The sequence below is a fragment of the Camelina sativa genome, chromosome 4 (assembly GCF_030686135.1).
Source record: "Camelina sativa cultivar CO46 ecotype springtype chromosome 4, ASM3068613v1".
NCBI classification, from domain to species: domain Eukaryota; kingdom Viridiplantae; phylum Streptophyta; class Magnoliopsida; order Brassicales; family Brassicaceae; genus Camelina; species Camelina sativa.
In genome coordinates this window covers 31,734,131-31,749,615 of record NC_141883.1, presented here as the reverse complement: position 1 = coordinate 31,749,615, position 15,485 = coordinate 31,734,131, and the positions used below count along the sequence as shown (strand labels likewise).

General features: G+C 40.2%; 7 protein-coding genes across 9 annotated transcripts; 2 read left to right on the top strand and 5 right to left on the bottom strand.

The window, feature by feature from the left end:
• Positions 1-59: 59 nt before the first annotated feature.
• LOC104783092 (uncharacterized) lies at positions 60-2,350 on the top strand. 2 transcript variants are annotated; one of them, XM_010508172.3, is made up of 6 exons: positions 60-398; positions 735-943; positions 1,036-1,179; positions 1,387-1,595; positions 1,801-2,059; positions 2,139-2,350. In XM_010508172.3, the coding sequence occupies exons 1-6, from the start codon at positions 173-175 to the stop codon at positions 2,265-2,267; spliced, it is 1,176 nt and encodes a 391-aa protein (XP_010506474.1). In that variant the 5' UTR covers positions 60-172; the 3' UTR covers positions 2,268-2,350. The 2 variants fall into 2 exon arrangements, 1 of the variants encoding a protein (XP_010506474.1); XR_015597384.1 differs by having other exon boundaries at positions 90-398; positions 1,036-1,207.
• On the bottom strand, positions 2,298-4,425 carry LOC147946389 (UDP-glucuronate 4-epimerase 4). Its single transcript, XM_087511245.1, has one exon. The coding sequence runs from the start codon at positions 3,836-3,838 to the stop codon at positions 2,504-2,506; it is 1,335 nt and encodes a 444-aa protein (XP_087367371.1). The 5' UTR covers positions 3,839-4,425; the 3' UTR covers positions 2,298-2,503.
• Positions 2,718-5,405, top strand: LOC147946388 (uncharacterized protein At4g04775-like). Its single transcript, XM_087511248.1, has 2 exons — positions 2,718-4,991; positions 5,059-5,405. Exons 1-2 carry the CDS (start codon positions 4,830-4,832, stop codon positions 5,335-5,337), a joined length of 441 nt encoding a protein of 146 aa, XP_087367374.1. The 5' UTR covers positions 2,718-4,829; the 3' UTR covers positions 5,338-5,405.
• A 361-nt stretch (positions 5,406-5,766) lies between these two features.
• On the bottom strand, positions 5,767-6,418 carry LOC104783089 (uncharacterized). The gene is made up of 2 exons (XM_010508169.2): positions 5,900-6,418; positions 5,767-5,823 (listed from the first exon to the last, which is right to left on the bottom strand). Exons 1-2 carry the CDS (start codon positions 6,416-6,418, stop codon positions 5,767-5,769), a joined length of 576 nt encoding a protein of 191 aa, XP_010506471.2.
• A 19-nt stretch (positions 6,419-6,437) lies between these two features.
• LOC104784419 (uncharacterized) lies at positions 6,438-7,877 on the bottom strand. The gene is made up of 2 exons (XM_087509595.1): positions 6,845-7,877; positions 6,438-6,763 (listed from the first exon to the last, which is right to left on the bottom strand). Exons 1-2 carry the CDS (start codon positions 7,875-7,877, stop codon positions 6,438-6,440), a joined length of 1,359 nt encoding a protein of 452 aa, XP_087365721.1.
• A 1,107-nt stretch (positions 7,878-8,984) lies between these two features.
• On the bottom strand, positions 8,985-11,910 carry LOC104783088 (3-phosphoshikimate 1-carboxyvinyltransferase, chloroplastic). Of its 2 annotated transcripts, none has more exons than XM_010508167.3 (8): positions 11,227-11,910; positions 10,892-11,136; positions 10,639-10,792; positions 10,157-10,377; positions 9,964-10,081; positions 9,604-9,814; positions 9,457-9,518; positions 8,985-9,371 (listed from the first exon to the last, which is right to left on the bottom strand). In XM_010508167.3, exons 1-8 carry the CDS (start codon positions 11,566-11,568, stop codon positions 9,153-9,155), a joined length of 1,572 nt encoding a protein of 523 aa, XP_010506469.1. In that variant the 5' UTR covers positions 11,569-11,910; the 3' UTR covers positions 8,985-9,152. The 2 variants fall into 2 exon arrangements, with proteins under 2 accessions (XP_010506469.1, XP_010506470.1); XM_010508168.3 differs by having other exon boundaries at positions 10,163-10,377.
• A 185-nt stretch (positions 11,911-12,095) lies between these two features.
• On the bottom strand, positions 12,096-15,202 carry LOC104783087 (transketolase-2, chloroplastic). Its single transcript, XM_010508166.3, has 7 exons — positions 14,530-15,202; positions 14,344-14,434; positions 14,140-14,245; positions 13,772-14,054; positions 13,522-13,670; positions 13,289-13,442; positions 12,096-13,215 (listed from the first exon to the last, which is right to left on the bottom strand). The coding sequence occupies exons 1-7, from the start codon at positions 15,004-15,006 to the stop codon at positions 12,256-12,258; spliced, it is 2,220 nt and encodes a 739-aa protein (XP_010506468.1). The 5' UTR covers positions 15,007-15,202; the 3' UTR covers positions 12,096-12,255.
• Between the last annotated feature and the right edge of the window lie 283 nt (positions 15,203-15,485).

Below are 15,485 nucleotides of genomic sequence, written 5' to 3'. Positions count from 1 at the left end.
GCCTTTCGTTTTCTGGCCCAGTAACAAAAGAAAATCGCGTCGTTTTTTAAGAAGATCTTAAATAGAAAAACGTCACGTAGTTTGGATCTATCTCCGGTTCTGGCGGGGTTAGTGTACTCAATCCTCCGAAGATCAGCGATTGCAATTGAAGGGGTTTGTTTATACGAAATCAATGGCTTCCCGGAGAGATTATCGGAGCATGAGATCTTGTAGCGGATGGCGTCGTTTTCTTTTACTTATTCCTGTGCTCTTTGTTCTTCCTCATCTCTCGTCACTTGTTGGTTTTTCTTCCGATTCGGTGAGGAACGATGAGCAAACCGTTCGTAGTAAGAAATTGAATCACCTTGTGCTCGGTCCTGTAGCTGGTCAAGGCTTGCCGGATCGATTACATTGCCGAGGTTAGTTTTTTTTTGCGTATACTCCTATTTTTAGGTTTGCTAGAAGCTCACTACCTAATTGCTATAAGTTCGTAATTAAGCACTATTTTGGTCTAGGCACAGATCTGAATCAATCACCATCTTCGATTTGTGTTCAGAAAGTGATCTGAGTAATAGTTTTAGTATAACTTGGGTGTAGAACTCAGGACTTTTGTCAATGAGATGTCATACACTTAGTTTGTTTTGGTTTGCTTCACAAACATTGGACCATTGTTTTCATTCTTTGAATATCTCATTGTATGCTTTTTTAGGAACTGCAATTTGGGATGACAGTGTTGTAAATTGTCTTTTGTTTAGGCACAAAGGCTCTGAACAAGACTCACACTTCAACTTCTCATGTGTCTGGTGCTGGAAATGGTGTTTCTTTTGTTACAGTGTTTACTATTTATAATACTACGGTAGATAATGTGAAATCCTCCAATATGGTTTCTGTTGTTGGGAATGTTACCTACAGCAAGCCACAGAGGTCAATGGCAGTTCTAAATGCATTTGCCAACTTCATTCAGGTAACATTGCTGAGTTTTTCCTCTAAATTTTGTTTTTTTTTTGGTGTTTCTTAGCTTCTGCGTCTGCTATCTGATACAATTCTGGTGTTTAGGTGACTATGCCCAAGAGCAATGTTGTCATATTGACTGATCCAGCTTCTGATCTCTCCATCCAACAAAGTAATGTGGTGGTACAGCCTGTTCGGGGTGATTATTCACGGGGTAACCTGATGCTTCAAAGAATCAGGTCTTACATTGTAAGAGCAAAATCGCACTGATACCTAGGTAGAATAAATTTGTTGGTTTTGCCTATCTATCTATTTCTTTGGCATACATTTCTTAAGACCCGGCCTAAGTTTCCTTTTTATTCATTCTTAAGAAAGTATTTAGTAAAGTGCCTGAGTTGTTGAGAGTAAACAAATGCTCATTGGGTCATGATTCTTGTTAAAAAATTGATTCTGCAGGCCTTTCTTGAGATGAAGCTTGAGAAGAAAGAGGGTGCGATAAACCACTATATATTCACTGATTCTGATATAGCTGTGGTTGACGACATCGGGACTATATTTGACAAGCATCCAAGCTTCCATTTAGCTCTCACATTCAGGAACAATAAAGATCAGCCGCTGAATTCAGGATTTATAGCTGTGAGAGGCACACGTGAAGGGATCCTAAGGTGTGCATTTATCCTTTTCTCTCCTCGTTTAATTGAAATAGAATCTCTTATGCTAGTTAAAGAAATACTCGTTGTCTCTTTGGAATCAGTATCTGAACCTGGTATGAAAATCAGCGTAGATGATCACAAAAAGCTGATTCTATCTATATTGAAACTTATATACTCAGCATACTGATGAATTGGTCTTCATGTGATTCAAATGCAGGGCGAAAGTTTTTCTAGAAGAAGTCCTAAAAGCATACAAAACCAAATACATGAAAGCTTCGCGCATGCTTGGTGATCAATTGGCTCTGGTATGGGTTGTAAAATCTCACCCTTCCTTTGACGCAAAGAGATTTACAAAGCCACAAGCATTCACACAAGAAATAGCTGGAGCTTCAGTGCTGTTTTTACCATGTGCTCTATACAACTGGACACCTCCTGAAGGTGCTGGTCAGTTTCATGGCATGCCATTAGATGTCAAGGTACACTCTAAATCCCTAACCTTAAAGAAACCATCACGAACCCTTTCATCATATTCTCACTACTGTTAATAAAACGCAGATCGTTCACTTCAAAGGATCAAGAAAACGCCTAATGCTCGAGGCGTGGAACTTCTACAAATCTACTTCAAACATTCCAGATATGTTATGTCTTGTTCTAGGTAGTGGAAGAACTAAATACGATTTCTAAGCCTAACTGTTGTCTAAGAATAGACTGTTCTTTTTGTGATTTCTCTTTTATTTAATCAAATCAACCACTACAACAGTTACGTACCGGAGAAGTAAAATAAATAAATTAAATTAAAAATCACCGAATGGGTCTCTGTCTGTGCTCTTCTCACTCTCTGTTACAACAACAATCCCCCAAAATTACTCAAACAGAAGAAAAGAAAAAACACAAAGAAATCAAAAGATCATCAATGATCATCATCTAGCGGCGGCTTTAGAGTGACCGGAGGAGGAGTAATAATTCAAATACCATCTGACAAACTTCTTCAAACCGGTCTGGAGATCAGTGGTGGGTTTATAACCAAGCTCACGTTGAGCTAAACTAATATTAGCATGAGTAAACGGAACGTCACCGTTTCGTGGCATCTTAATCACATTCTTCTTCGCCTTCACTTTCAACTGCCTCTCCAATATCCTCACCAGATCTGAAACCGGCACCGGCGACGTGTTCCCTAGGTTAAACACTCTCAACTGCGCCGGACCTCTCTTCTTCCCTCCTGTCCCCGTACTCTTCTCCGCCGTATCAAGCGACGCTAAACATCCTTTCACTATATCGTCAATGTAAGTGAAATCCCTAGCCACCGTTCCGTGATTCGCCGATTCGAATATCGAAATCGATTTGCCTTTTAGTATATCTTTGGTGAAGAAGAAGTAGGCCATGTCTGGCCTTCCCCAAGGTCCGTACACCGTGAAAAACCTCAATCCGGTTAGTGATAACCCGTAGATGTGGTTGTAGGTGTGGGCGATCTCTTCGCCGGCTTTTTTAGTCGCGGCGTATAAACTCGCCGGTTGATCTGTTCTATCTTTCTCCGAGAAGGGGACTTTCGTGTTGAGTCCGTAGACGGAGCTAGACGAAGCCCAGACTATAGCAGGCTGTGGATTCGCGGATTTGCAGATCTCGAGGAGATTAACGAATCCGGCGATGTTGCTGTGAACATAAGAGCTAGGGTTTTCCATTGCGTACCGTACACCAGCTTGAGCTGCTAGATGCATAACGTGAGTGAAGGAGACGATCTTGAACAGCTTACGTAGCAATTCGACGTCGTTTATGTCTCCTTCTACTATGAAGATGCCGCTTCTCTCTAGTAAAGCTTGTCTCGCTCGTTTCAGGGATGGATCGTAGTAGTCGTTGAAGTTGTCTAGCCCGATTACGCCGTCTCCTCGGCGTTTCAATGCGGCGGAGACGTGCGTGCCGACGAAACCTGCTGCTCCGGTTACTAAAACTGTGATTCCGTTGGTTGTTGAGGTTCGGATACGAGCAGAGGATCGGATACGTTTTTCCCAAGCGGGTCCTCCGTAGGTGGAGGTACGGAGTGAGCGGCGAGATGGATCGGAGGAGGAGGAGGAAGGGGAAGGGTTGACGGAAGGAGGAGATCGGAGGAAGAGTAGAGAGATGAGACAGAGGAGGAAGAAGGAGAAAAATGCAAACTTTGTGAGAGAAGATTGGAATCTGAGACGATGCAAGTATGAAGATTTCTCCATCTTGAACTTGCCTGGGCTTGAAGGTATCATCATCTCGTCTAGACGCGACATTGCTTTTTTTTTTTTCTTCTTCTTCTTCTTCTTCTTCTCTTGCCTTGTTTTTGGAGTTTTTAATGGCAGCTTCTTCTTAGAATCTTCTCTTTTTATTATATATTTTATATTCGAGGATCAAAGTTTGTGTGTGTGATAAAAAAGAGACTGTTGTAAAACTTTTAAATTAGAACATGGGGATTGAAGATTTTAGAGATTCAAATCAAGGGAGAAGAAGAAAAGAGAGTCAAAAACAGGTATTTTTGATCTGTTTGACTTGAATTTAAATTAAATAAAAAATAAATAGAAAAGATGGAGATTTCTGTTGATAATTGATAAATTTTTGACTGTAAAAGTTGTTTGAATCTTCTAAAGGAGACTTGAAATTTTTTTTTTTGTGATTGGTGAATAATAATACTCCAAGATTTTCGGGAAGCCTCTGATCCCAAAAAGGTTTTTGAATTTGAACCAAAAGTTTTCAACTTTTTGGTTAATAGGGTTTGTTTTGCGGGTAGTTGTTAAATAAGCAAAATGGACTCTAAATTTGAACAGAAGGTAGGTTGTTAGATGACCCCTAAGTCCTATGTTTATTCGTTTTCCTTGAATGGTGGTGTAAGAGATATTTTGGGCTCTTCAAACTTTGGTTTTAGTGCTTTCCTCGGGAAACAAGCTATTTTCTCTCCCAAAACTATCATATTTTGTTGTATGGAACCCGAACTATGGACACGAGCTATATATCCCTGTCAACTATGATTGACACCTATTTCTCCCTAAATCGAAAGTTCTACACTTATATCACCCCGAATTAAAATTGTGTTGGTTTAGCTTTTGAACCCAATACCAAACCATATAAACCGAAAATTGAACCATTAAAGACCCGATTCATTATCCTGTTAAGACCCATGAACCCACAAATCCCCAATTTTCAAAAATCACGAACCCTACAATCGATTTGGAATTGTTCTTCTTCTTTCTTCTTTTCTGGGTTCCATTATCGAATTCGAGATTCAGAATGAGCAATTCGACCGAATCATCCAGTTCTCGTGCGAGAGGAAGAGTGTTCGGTGTGCCAAAGAGATGTTGGTGCGGGGAAGCTGTTGTAGCTTTGATCTCGAAATCTGATCTGAATCATTACCGGAGATACTACCGTTGTAGTTTTGCCGCAACAAATAAGGTAAAATTTATGCTTTTATCCTCTTGTCTCATGATTTTGGGTGGTTCTAATAATTGGGTAATGGTAGCTTCGGAACGATGAACATGTGTTCAAGTGGGTCGATGAAGCTTTGCTGAATGAGGTAGATGCATTGGCTATGAAGAATGCTGGACTTGAGCAACAATTGAAAGAGCTTAGGACAAAGAGGTTGGAGTTTGATACTCTGGTTTATGAGAAGATGGAGAAGGAGGTCTTGGAGAAGGTTGAAGATGGTTTAGGTGAAGCAAAATCATGGAATAAGAAGATGATGAATGTTGTATTGTTAGTTTGTATGGTCATGATTGTACTAAGCAAAGTAGTTGGTTGAACAAATGGTGTATGGTCATGTTTGTTTGTTTGTCAATGATTTAAGACAATGAAACCTTTTGTGTCAAAGATGAAGCTACATTTGGTGTGTTATAAACGATCATCAAAAGAGATGAAATTAAATGTCATAAACGATCATCATTTGAAACGAAATAGATCATACAAAAGAGTTAGGAAAGGCAAGAGTATATGTGGTCGAAAATACAACATGAGCAACCACAAAATTCACCATTGGAGACAAAAGACACTAAACGACCTAGGGGAAGAAAAAAGTTCATGTGGTCGAAAATATGTATCTAGGCAACCACAAAATTCACCATTGGAGACAAAAGATACTAAGCGACCTAGGGGAAGAAAAGAGTTCATGTGGTCGAAAATATGTATCTAGGCAACCACAAAATTAGCACCCTAGTAATAAGTAGGTTCTTGATCAAGCTTGAGTGAGTGATCCTTGACTTGGTTCAGGTTGAGTAGGTTGTCGAGAAGGCTGAAAAAACATGGCATTAGAGTTAGTAACCAAAAGAAAAGTTAGAAACTGGAAACATCAAAGCAATATATCATACCTGAGCAAATTCAGACTTATGGAATCTAGAGTTATGGTTAGCTTCCCCACAAATGCCACAATGCATTATTCTTTTTTTCTGTTTTGGTTGCTTCTTAGTAGGTGACTCATTGACACCCTTCTTCCTTTTCTTGTCAGCCTTGGTCTGTTTTTCCTCAGGTGGTTCTACATACACCTTATTCCCATTTGTACAAGGCCAAAACTTTGCACTTCTTTGTGGAGTTAGGCCTTCTTCATAGTTTCTCCTCCATATAGCTGTTCGGAACCACTGGCAGACGTAGTTCTCAGCCGTTAGCTTCTTATCAATGATGAGACCATATGCATGCTCACATGGGATGCCACATATTTGCCACTTCTGACACGTACAAGTCATCTTCTTTAAACAAACACGGTGAGTGTCTCCACTGACTTTGACTTTGAAGGTCCCATTTGTGCTTGTTGATACCTTAGCCGTAGATGCTGCTTTGTGCTCAGCCGCAAGAAACTTAACAACATATGGAGTACATATCCGTGCAAACATTTGTGAAAAACATGAGAATCTATAAACACAACAAATAATACATAAGGATAAGAAGAATTTTACCTGTGTGAGAATTAGATATGGCAGACCTCTTTGCAATTCGCACCATGGCCAGTCGTCTTATTGTCTCTAACATGGCAACAAAAGGCTTCTCTCTTGCCTTGTTGATGGAGCTGTTAAAATGCTGCCTATAATCTGACTCATTGTAAGACCATGCCAAATCCCAAAGCAGTGGCTTCAGTCGGGCTTTATTTCCATGAGCCTTTTTCAAGTGACCGTAGATGTGTTGAACACACATCCGATGCTCTATCTTTGGTAACTCCACGAAGCAGCCTTGATCAATCCCTGAGACGTAAAAGCATAAGTCAAGTTAAATAAGAGAAGCCAAAATAAAAGCATAAATGAAGTTAAATAAAAAGAATAAACTTGCCTTTTGTCTATCGGACATCAGGATGAATCCATCACCATCGTTTAACCCAAAGTCTTCTTTCAACAACTTAGCAAACCATAACCAATTTTCATAGTTCTCAACCTTGACAACTCCCCATGCTATTGGATATATACCATTGTTTACATCTCTGCCTAAAGCTACCAATAGTTGACCCTTAATCTTATTCTTCAAAAAGCAACCATCAATTCCTATGATCGACCTACAAGTCGCCATCCATGTTCTTCTTATGTTGTCAAAACAAACATAGAACCTGTTGAACATGTCTTTACCATCATCATCCGTAATACATTCGACCTCAACATGTGAATTCGGGTTTGCTTCCATAATCTCAGCTGCATAATCTCTTAATCTATGGAACTGCTCTTCATACTCCCTCTCAATCCACTTTAAAGTTGTCTTCCTAGCAGCTTGACACTGAGGCCTAGTGATATTGATCTTCCAATCTACTTTTACAATTTCTTCGATCTTCCTTGGCATGAAGAACTCAGGATCATCCCTAATCTTATCAACAAACAACCTAACTATATGCGGCACTGTTAACATCTCACACTCTCCATTTGGAATACAACTATGCTTATCGATGAACCTATTGATCCTCCACATCTTATCATTTGACAGAATTGACGCATAAACCTTCCACTCACATTTAGATCCATCCTCATCATTAACACCAACACATTTAAACCCTATTTTCGCTTTATCATACTTGTACTGCTTCAGATTTCTCCCAATTTTGAGAACATAATCGAGAACCGCCTCCTTGAAAGCCACCCCATTGAAAAACGCCTGCTTGTAGAACAACTCCCCATTACCACGCCTCATATTCGTACGAGCTCTTGCCGGACCATCGTCACCGTCGTCTTCACTCTCTGGGTACACATCGTGGCGGATTGGAGGTTCATCGACAAACTCCTCAATCATCTGCTCGATGTGAAATTGGTCTCTATCTTCACCTTCTTCGTCGTAATCAGGCGTTGGGCCGCCGGGATCTCTCTCGATTAACGCCATCAAATCGATTGAACTCGGATTCGCTCTTTTTAGGGTTTTTCCCTTTTTGGGGATTTCTCAATTTAGGGTTCTCTCGATGATTTTGGGTTTCAAACAATGTTTAGTCGGGTCAAAACCACTAAAAATCGAAAACAATCGGGTCAAATTATGGTTATCTCGATAAATTTGGGTCAAAATAGGTTTAAACGGGTCTAAATTGGTTTAGGCTTTTTGTTAGACGGTTAAGCAAATAGTAAACCATGAAAAACCCAAGATTAGGTGTAATTACATCTCGAACTTTTAATTCGGGGTGATATAAGTGTAGAACTTTCGATTTTGGGAGAAATAGGTGTCAAACATAGTTGACAGGAATATATAGCTCGTGTCCATAGTTCGGGTTCCATCCAGCAAGATACGATAGTTTTGGGGGGGGGGGGAGGAAATAGCTCGTTTTCCCTGCTTTCCTCTATAAAAAAAACACGATACTCTAAATTACTATACATTTCCAAGAAACCAATTCTCTAAATATGGCACTTTTGTACAGAGCCATTAGGTGATCCTGCCAAAGTGTGTAGGGTTAAAAATCATGGTTTAGTAGTGTTTTTTTTATAAACCAACTTTTTTTAAAATGGCTAAACAATAAAATGTTGTTGGAATCACAAGATGTTTTTTTCTTTTTATTATTAGAAAAAGGAACAAGTGAATAAAAAGGCTATAATGGCACTCAAGGACCCCATGTGAGGATTTTGATTACATAAGACAAGAACATGTCCTCTTTTTCTCCTTTATGAATTGGCATAACATGTCCCCGTGCCTTTGTCCCTCTTTCAGATGTATCTACTCCAAGATCTACTCTCTTGTCTCTTTCTCATTGCTGTTAAAATTCCAAGACAATACAATACTATACCATTTAGCTCCCTCTTCTTGATTATAAGGCAATGTGATTCGACTGTGATAGCGATTTGAATGTGTTAAGAGATGTGGTTCTCGAGCGTTGCGTATTTTGTATGCGATTGTCCAAACGTGTAACATTTACCATACAGAGTCGGAACAGAGTTGATATCAAAACGGGCTAGGACAGAATGGGCTTGGTCAGCCCATCAAAACAACACTAAATACAAGGGTATATAAAGAGCAAAAACTGATTCAATGATTGCATCTCACTCAATTCCAGTACACAGTACACACACAAACAATACTCTCGGTTTCTAATACTGTTACAGAGGCAAAAAACATGGAAAACAGATAAGCAAGCATTGGATCAAAAAGGACAGACAGTGGTGGTGTTTAGATTGTTTAGTGTTTTGTGATTCTTTCAAGGACTTCGAAGTAGTCAGGGAAAGTTTTTCTTGTGCAACCAGGATCTCTGATGGTGACCGGAACATCAGCACAAGCTGCAAGAGAGAATGCCATTGCCATTCTGTGATCATCATATGTATCAATCTCCGCTGGTTTCACCTTTTTTGGTGGAGTTATCACACAATAATCTGAACCTTCTTCCACTGTAGCTCCCAGCTGAAGACACAAAAAGAGCAAAATTTTATGCACCGATCTACTTAGAACGAACATTATAAACCGAGAAACGAGGGGGAAATATTACCTTTCTAAGCTCTGTGCAAATGGCAATCATCCTTTCTGTCTCCTTTACTCTCCAGCTAGCCACTATATTGACCAAAAAGAATGAACTATTAAGTGACCATGAAATATTGAGAAACACTAATCCAAAGAGAGGGGCTTTTTTACTTACCATCTCTAATGGTGGTTGGACCATCGGCAAAGAGAGCAACGACGGCAAGAGTCATGGCTACATCAGGCATTTTGTTCATGTTGACATCAATAGCGCGCAAGTGTCTCATTCCAAAAGCATCTCTAGGCGGGCCTGTCACAGTCACACTGTTCTCTGTCCAGGACACTTTACATCCCATTTTCTCAAGAACCTCTGCGAATTTCACATCTCCCTTGAGATTCATCACAAAAAAATTGGGTTTAGATTCTTCAATATAAGTTCACACAACTTGAGAAAGCCTTAGAGAGACAAAAGTTTGAGCTGATCGAATTGCATTATAAACTTAGTATCATCATCAATGATTCAGAGTAGAGATATTACCTGCAAGCTGGTCGTTCCACAACCTTCAACAGTGACAGTCTCACCAGTAATGGCAGCACCAGCCAAGAAATAACTAGCACTAGAAGCATCACCTTCTACGTACGCATTACCTGGAGACCTGAATCATTTCACCATTTTAGTCATTATATTGTCAATCTAAGGTTTGTGATTTCAGAAAAGGAAAGAAAATAACTCTTGCTTGTATTTTTGTCCTCCCTTGACAAAGAAACGATCCCAGCTATCACTATGCTCGGCACTAACCCCAAAACGTTCCATCAACTTCAGTGTCATTTCAACATATGGAACAGAAATCAATTTATCGACTATCTCAATCTCGACGTCTCCAAGAGCTAAGGGAGCTGCCATGAGCAGAGCGGTCAAGTACTGACTACTAATTGATCCCGAAAGCTTCACCTGCAAATGCAATATATGTCCGATGTGTCAATCAACAAATCCATACAAGAAAAAAAGTAACTGAGAAAGAATAGTAATCACTACTAGAGAAATCAATTTAACACCAAACCCAATTTCTCTTCTTTTAGGATCTATCCGCTAACAACAAACTAATATATGAAATATTGTCAAGCTAAGCCTAGGATGAAAACACATTGCTACAAGTGTTCATAAAGTAAGTATCGAGATTCAAAATCACACATCCCATTTGCAAGATCTCACCTTTCCACCAGGAAGGCCACCATTAGCGTTAACACGAACAGGAGGGCAGTTAGTTCCAAGAGTGCATTCAACATCAGCACCAAGCTGCTTAAGACCAACAACCAAATCTCCAATAGGTCTTTCTCTCATCCGAGGCACCCCATCAAGCACATAACTGGAATAAACCGATCAAAAAAATAAATCTATATCAACACAAAGCTCCATTCTTTAAACATCAAAAACTCACTCAGAAGCATCAACTCCTTTCATCTACCTTGCATTGCCACCTGCAGCAGTAACTGCAGCGGTAAGTGGACGCATGGCTGTTCCTGCATTTCCGAGGTAAAGTTCGATATCACTCTTTGAATCTATGGAAGCTGGGAAAATCCCACCACATCCTTCAACTACCGAACGATTGTTATCACTGTCAGTTTCCACATTAAGCCCTAATCTCTTCAACGCATCAAGCATGTAATTGATGTCATCACTGTTCAACAAGTTGTCCACTACAGTAGTTCCCTAAAACATGATAGCCAAAATGGTAAAGTCTCTATCTTTCATCCTCAAGCTCGAAAAAAAACGAGAGAAATCCGAGATTATAATATATACCTCAGAGAGAGCGGCGAGAAGCAGGATCCGATTTGACAGAGACTTGGAGCCAGGTAGCTTAATCAGACCCGAGATTTCTCTAATGGGCTGAAGCACAATCTCCGACGCCTTCTCCGCCGTGGAAAAAGAAGCCATAACCTTAACAGGACGAATCCTAGAACCGCTGTTTAGCATCATCATCCCAGTCTTCTTCAAACCCAAGGACGAAATCGAATAAGCACGAGGCTGCTGTTGTGTCTTCAACGAGACTGATAAGGCAGATTTGTGTTGATTGGATTTCGAAAGATTGGAGATAACGAATGGGTTTTGCACACCGTTGCAGATTCTGCTAGCTTGTGCCATTGGAGAACAACTTGTTGTTAGAAAGATTTGATCTTTCTCAACTCTGCCCTTGTTCTAATTACGCAGAAATTTGTTGGTCTAAATCTCTGATTACAGAAACGAAATTTATAAACTTGTGTGTTGTATTGGCGGCTTTACACTTTTAGGGGGTTTGGGGGGAGTTGGTAAGAGGAGAAGGCATCCATCAAAATCTTTCACCAACCCAACTCTTACGACTCTGGTCTGGTTTGAGAGCGTTTATCATACCCAATCGTAACATGACACGTGTTAGTTAGGTGTTCACGTCAACAAGTCGAGAAAGCAAGTGGTGAGAGAGAGAGGCTCTTTTGTTCTTTGGTAGGTGAGAGAAAGATGTTATTTTTAATTGGGCCTTAATAAATTTAATGGGCGTTTATAACAAAAACCCATGAAAATTGGTTGGTTGACAATAACGACATCTTCCTTTTTTAGTTGTGCATATTTGGAACTGATAAATAATAAGTTAATTAGGAAATTGATGTAAAAAAAAAAAGTGTAAATTAGGAAAATTTTGACAACCAAAATGGACATTCATGTTTTTTGCGAGAAGGAAAAATTCAACCATAAAAGTACAGAATACCAAATTACCAATGGATTTTGAAATAAATCAATACAAAGAAAACATAAGCATCTTTTGAAATTTCTTTATGTGGTTGTAAGATACTCTGTTTAGATAAGCGAGTTAGCTGCATCAACCATAGCTTCAACGGTGATACCAAACTCTTTATAAAGTTTCCCTGTTGGTGCACTTGCCCCAAACGTGTCAATTCCAATAGATTTCCCCTTCCCTCCAACAATCTTTCCCCATCCAAAAGTCGATCCAGCTTCGATACTTACTCTAGCTGATACATCAGACGGCAAAACACTTTCCTTGTATGCATTTGATTGCTCGTCGAATAGCTCCCAACACACAAACGAAACCACTCTCACTGTTTTGCCTTCTTTCCTTAACTCCTCTGCAGCTTGAGCGGCAATCTCTAGCTCTGATCCTGTTCCGATCAAGATCACATCGGGCTTGTTACCGGTTGAGTTGTTAGAAACGGTGTATCCACCTTTCTCGACGCTTTCAATTGATGTTCCTGGAAGCTGAGGCAGGTTTTGTCTTGATAAGGCCAAGACAGAAGGTGTCTTACGTTTTGTGACAGCGATTTTGTATGCACCGGCTGTTTCGTTCCCATCAGCTGGACGGAACATCATGATGTTAGGCATGGCACGAAAACTGGATAAGTGTTCGATTGGTTGGTGGGTTGGTCCATCTTCTCCAAGACCGATGGAGTCATGTGTCATAACGTATATAACACCAGCTTCAGACAAAGCTGAGATTCTCATTGCAGCTCTCATGTAGTCAGTGAACACAAAGAAAGTTGCACAGTAAGGGATGAAACCGGGGCTGTGAAGGGCTATGCCATTGCAGATAGCTCCCATTCCGTGTTCCCTCACACCAAACCTAAGGTTTCTTTCTTTAGGTGTATCTTTTTGGAAGTTTCCAAATGCTTTAAGCAATGTCATATTGGAAGATGCAAGGTCAGCACTCCCACCAAGGAAACCAGGCATAACTTTGGCAAGTGCGTTAAGACATTGCTGAGACAGGTTTCTGGTGGCATCACCTGGAGATTCTGGTGTATATGTCTGAAAGATACAAATAAAGTTTCATTGAGTAACAATGCAAGAATACCAATTACAAGTTACAAGTTATACTTACAGGAAGTGCGTTCTCCCAACCGGCTGGCAATTCACCCGAGATAATAGATATCAACTCTGCAGCTTCCTCTGGGTATTTCTTCTCATAAGCTGCAAACTTGGCACTCCAATCAGCTTCAAGAGCAGCCCCTTCTGTCGTGTGACGGCTCCAATGGCTAGAAAATGTAACAATTATAGTAATTTACCAAAGCAGTGTGTCATTACACACAAACAGAAACAGAAGGTTCTATTTACCTTTTGACATCCTCAGGTACTTGGAACGGCTCATATGGCCATCTAAGGTTATTTCTGGTAGCCTCAACTTCCTTTTCTCCAAGCGCAGCTCCATGGACACTGTATGAGTTTGCCTTGTTGGGAGAACCATAACCAATTGTAGTAGTGACCTAAACCATACATGCCACAAAACAGAACATTAAAGGCCTTGAAGAACAATCAAACATTGCTTAACGAGTTTAATAATGGCTAACCAAAATTGAGATTTTACCTTAATCAAAGTGGGCTTGTCTTTTACAGCCTTAGCTTCCCTAATGGCAGCACGGATCTCATCATAACCATTGTTACCATTCTTTACCCAAATAACATGCCATCCAAGAGCTTCAAAACGTTTGTCCACGCTCTCGGTAAAAGCAATATTTGTGTCTCCATCAATAGAAATGTGATTGTCGTCATAGAAAGCAATGAGCTTTCCAAGTCCCCAGTGGCCAGCCAAAGAGCAAACTTCATTTGAAATCCCTTCCATCTGACAACCATCTCCAAGAATCGAATATCTAACCCAAAATAGCAACATATATATATCAAACTCAAAACCAGAGAAAAATAACAAATTAAGCAAAAAAGATTCAAAAATCTTACGTGTAGTGGTCAACAATCTCATTGTCAGGTTTGTTGAATCTAGCAGCTAGATGCTTCTCAGCAAGAGCTAAACCAACAGCATTTGCAATACCTTGCCCAAGAGGACCTACATGTACGCAAAAGCAAACGATGCATTAATTACAAAGATTGAAGGATAAGAGAATCTTCTTGAATCCTCATGAAACCCACAAAGAAATAACTAACCAGTAGTGACTTCAACACCAGGTGTCTCGAAGTTCTCCGGGTGACCAGGAGTTTTACTTCCCCATTGACGAAAGCTCTTCAAATCTTCCTCCTAATAAACAATTCCAACACTATTTTCATCAATCCTAATTTATGTACATGAGTCTGAGGAAATTGATCAGCAGAGGAAGAGATGAGATGACAAACCCTAACGCTGTCGTAGCCAGCAAGGTGAAGCAAAGCGTAGTGCAACATGCATCCATGTCCAGCAGAGAGAACAAACCGATCACGGTTAAACCAGTAAGGGTTCTTAGGGTTATACCTCATGAACTCATCGTACAATATATGAGACATTGGAGCACAACCCATTGGAAGACCTGGATGACCTGATTTGGCTTTCTCAACCGCATCGATTGCTAGAAACCTGATCGTGTTCACTGATTTATCAACCAGAGACGAATCAGTGGTTGTCTCGATCGCCTCTACGGCTGCTGCACAAACGAGCGTTGGGCGGAGAGAGTGACTGCTCGTGGAGACACTGCGTCGCACGGTTGCGATGGTGCGTGGGGAAGTGGCTTTGAGACCAGAGAAAGCTGGTACAGAGACACGGTTTTCAGAGCCATTCTGAGAGATGGTTCGGGTTAGGAGAGCTTGAGAGAGTGCTAGAGAAGACGTAGAAGCCATTATTGATGCTCTCTGTTTGGATTCAGAAAGGACACAATCTTGACGGCTGTGATCCTCTCTACGGCTTTAACAATTTATCAAACCTGTATTTTTTTTGTTTAATTTTCAACTAATCATTGAATTTTACGCTAATTACTAATTTAATCATTTAATAGTCAATAAGAGAATAAGATTTATTTGACAGGGCGGCATGGTTGGTGTGTAAAGCAAAAGCTAGCCATGGTCATGGCAAGGGTTGGTGAAGGACATAATTGCTTCAGATTTAAGAAATACATTAGTCACTAATTCACCAACTCCGTTATTGACAGATCTGAATCAGGCAGTTCGATTGAATCAAGAGCCGAACCAAAACTAAACCGGAGAAAGCTTGGTTTCACCTAGTTGAAACGAGCCTTCAGTGTACTAACCTGTGATTAGATTATGCAGCTTATGACCTCTTCTTAAACTAATCCTACTTTAATAAAGGACGTCCTTAAGCA

Bases quoted from the DNA above. Each gene is read 5' to 3' on its own strand.
- LOC104783089 (XM_010508169.2), bottom strand. From the start codon at position 6,418: ATGTTTGCACGGATATGTACTCCATATGTTGTTAAGTTTCTTGCGGCT. The intron at 5,824-5,899 runs GTATGATATATT...ATGTTTTTTCAG, and splicing joins ATAAGTCTGAATTTGCTCAG to CCTTCTCGACAACCTACTCA.
- LOC147946388 (XM_087511248.1), top strand. From the start codon at position 4,830: ATGAGCAATTCGACCGAATCATCCAGTTCTCGTGCGAGAGGAAGAGTG. The intron at 4,992-5,058 runs GTAAAATTTATG...GGGTAATGGTAG, and splicing joins GTTTTGCCGCAACAAATAAG to CTTCGGAACGATGAACATGT.
- LOC104783092 (XM_010508172.3), top strand. From the start codon at position 173: ATGGCTTCCCGGAGAGATTATCGGAGCATGAGATCTTGTAGCGGATGG. The intron at 1,180-1,386 runs GTAAGAGCAAAA...TTGATTCTGCAG, and splicing joins AAAGAATCAGGTCTTACATT to GCCTTTCTTGAGATGAAGCT. The intron at 1,596-1,800 runs GTGTGCATTTAT...ATTCAAATGCAG, and splicing joins ACACGTGAAGGGATCCTAAG to GGCGAAAGTTTTTCTAGAAG.
- LOC104784419 (XM_087509595.1), bottom strand. From the start codon at position 7,877: ATGGCGTTAATCGAGAGAGATCCCGGCGGCCCAACGCCTGATTACGAC. The intron at 6,764-6,844 runs GTTTATTCTTTT...TTTACGTCTCAG, and splicing joins GTCCGATAGACAAAAGGCAA to GGATTGATCAAGGCTGCTTC.
- LOC147946389 (XM_087511245.1), bottom strand. From the start codon at position 3,838: ATGTCGCGTCTAGACGAGATGATGATACCTTCAAGCCCAGGCAAGTTC.
- LOC104783087 (XM_010508166.3), bottom strand. From the start codon at position 15,006: ATGGCTTCTACGTCTTCTCTAGCACTCTCTCAAGCTCTCCTAACCCGA. The intron at 14,435-14,529 runs GTTTGTCATCTC...ATTGTTTATTAG, and splicing joins CTGGCTACGACAGCGTTAGG to GAGGAAGATTTGAAGAGCTT. The intron at 14,055-14,139 runs GTAAGATTTTTG...ATTTTGGGTTAG, and splicing joins GAGATTGTTGACCACTACAC to ATATTCGATTCTTGGAGATG.
- LOC104783088 (XM_010508167.3), bottom strand. From the start codon at position 11,568: ATGGCACAAGCTAGCAGAATCTGCAACGGTGTGCAAAACCCATTCGTT. The intron at 9,519-9,603 runs GTAAGTAAAAAA...TGGTCAATATAG, and splicing joins TCCAACCACCATTAGAGATG to TGGCTAGCTGGAGAGTAAAG. The intron at 9,372-9,456 runs GTAATATTTCCC...TTGTGTCTTCAG, and splicing joins TTTGCACAGAGCTTAGAAAG to CTGGGAGCTACAGTGGAAGA.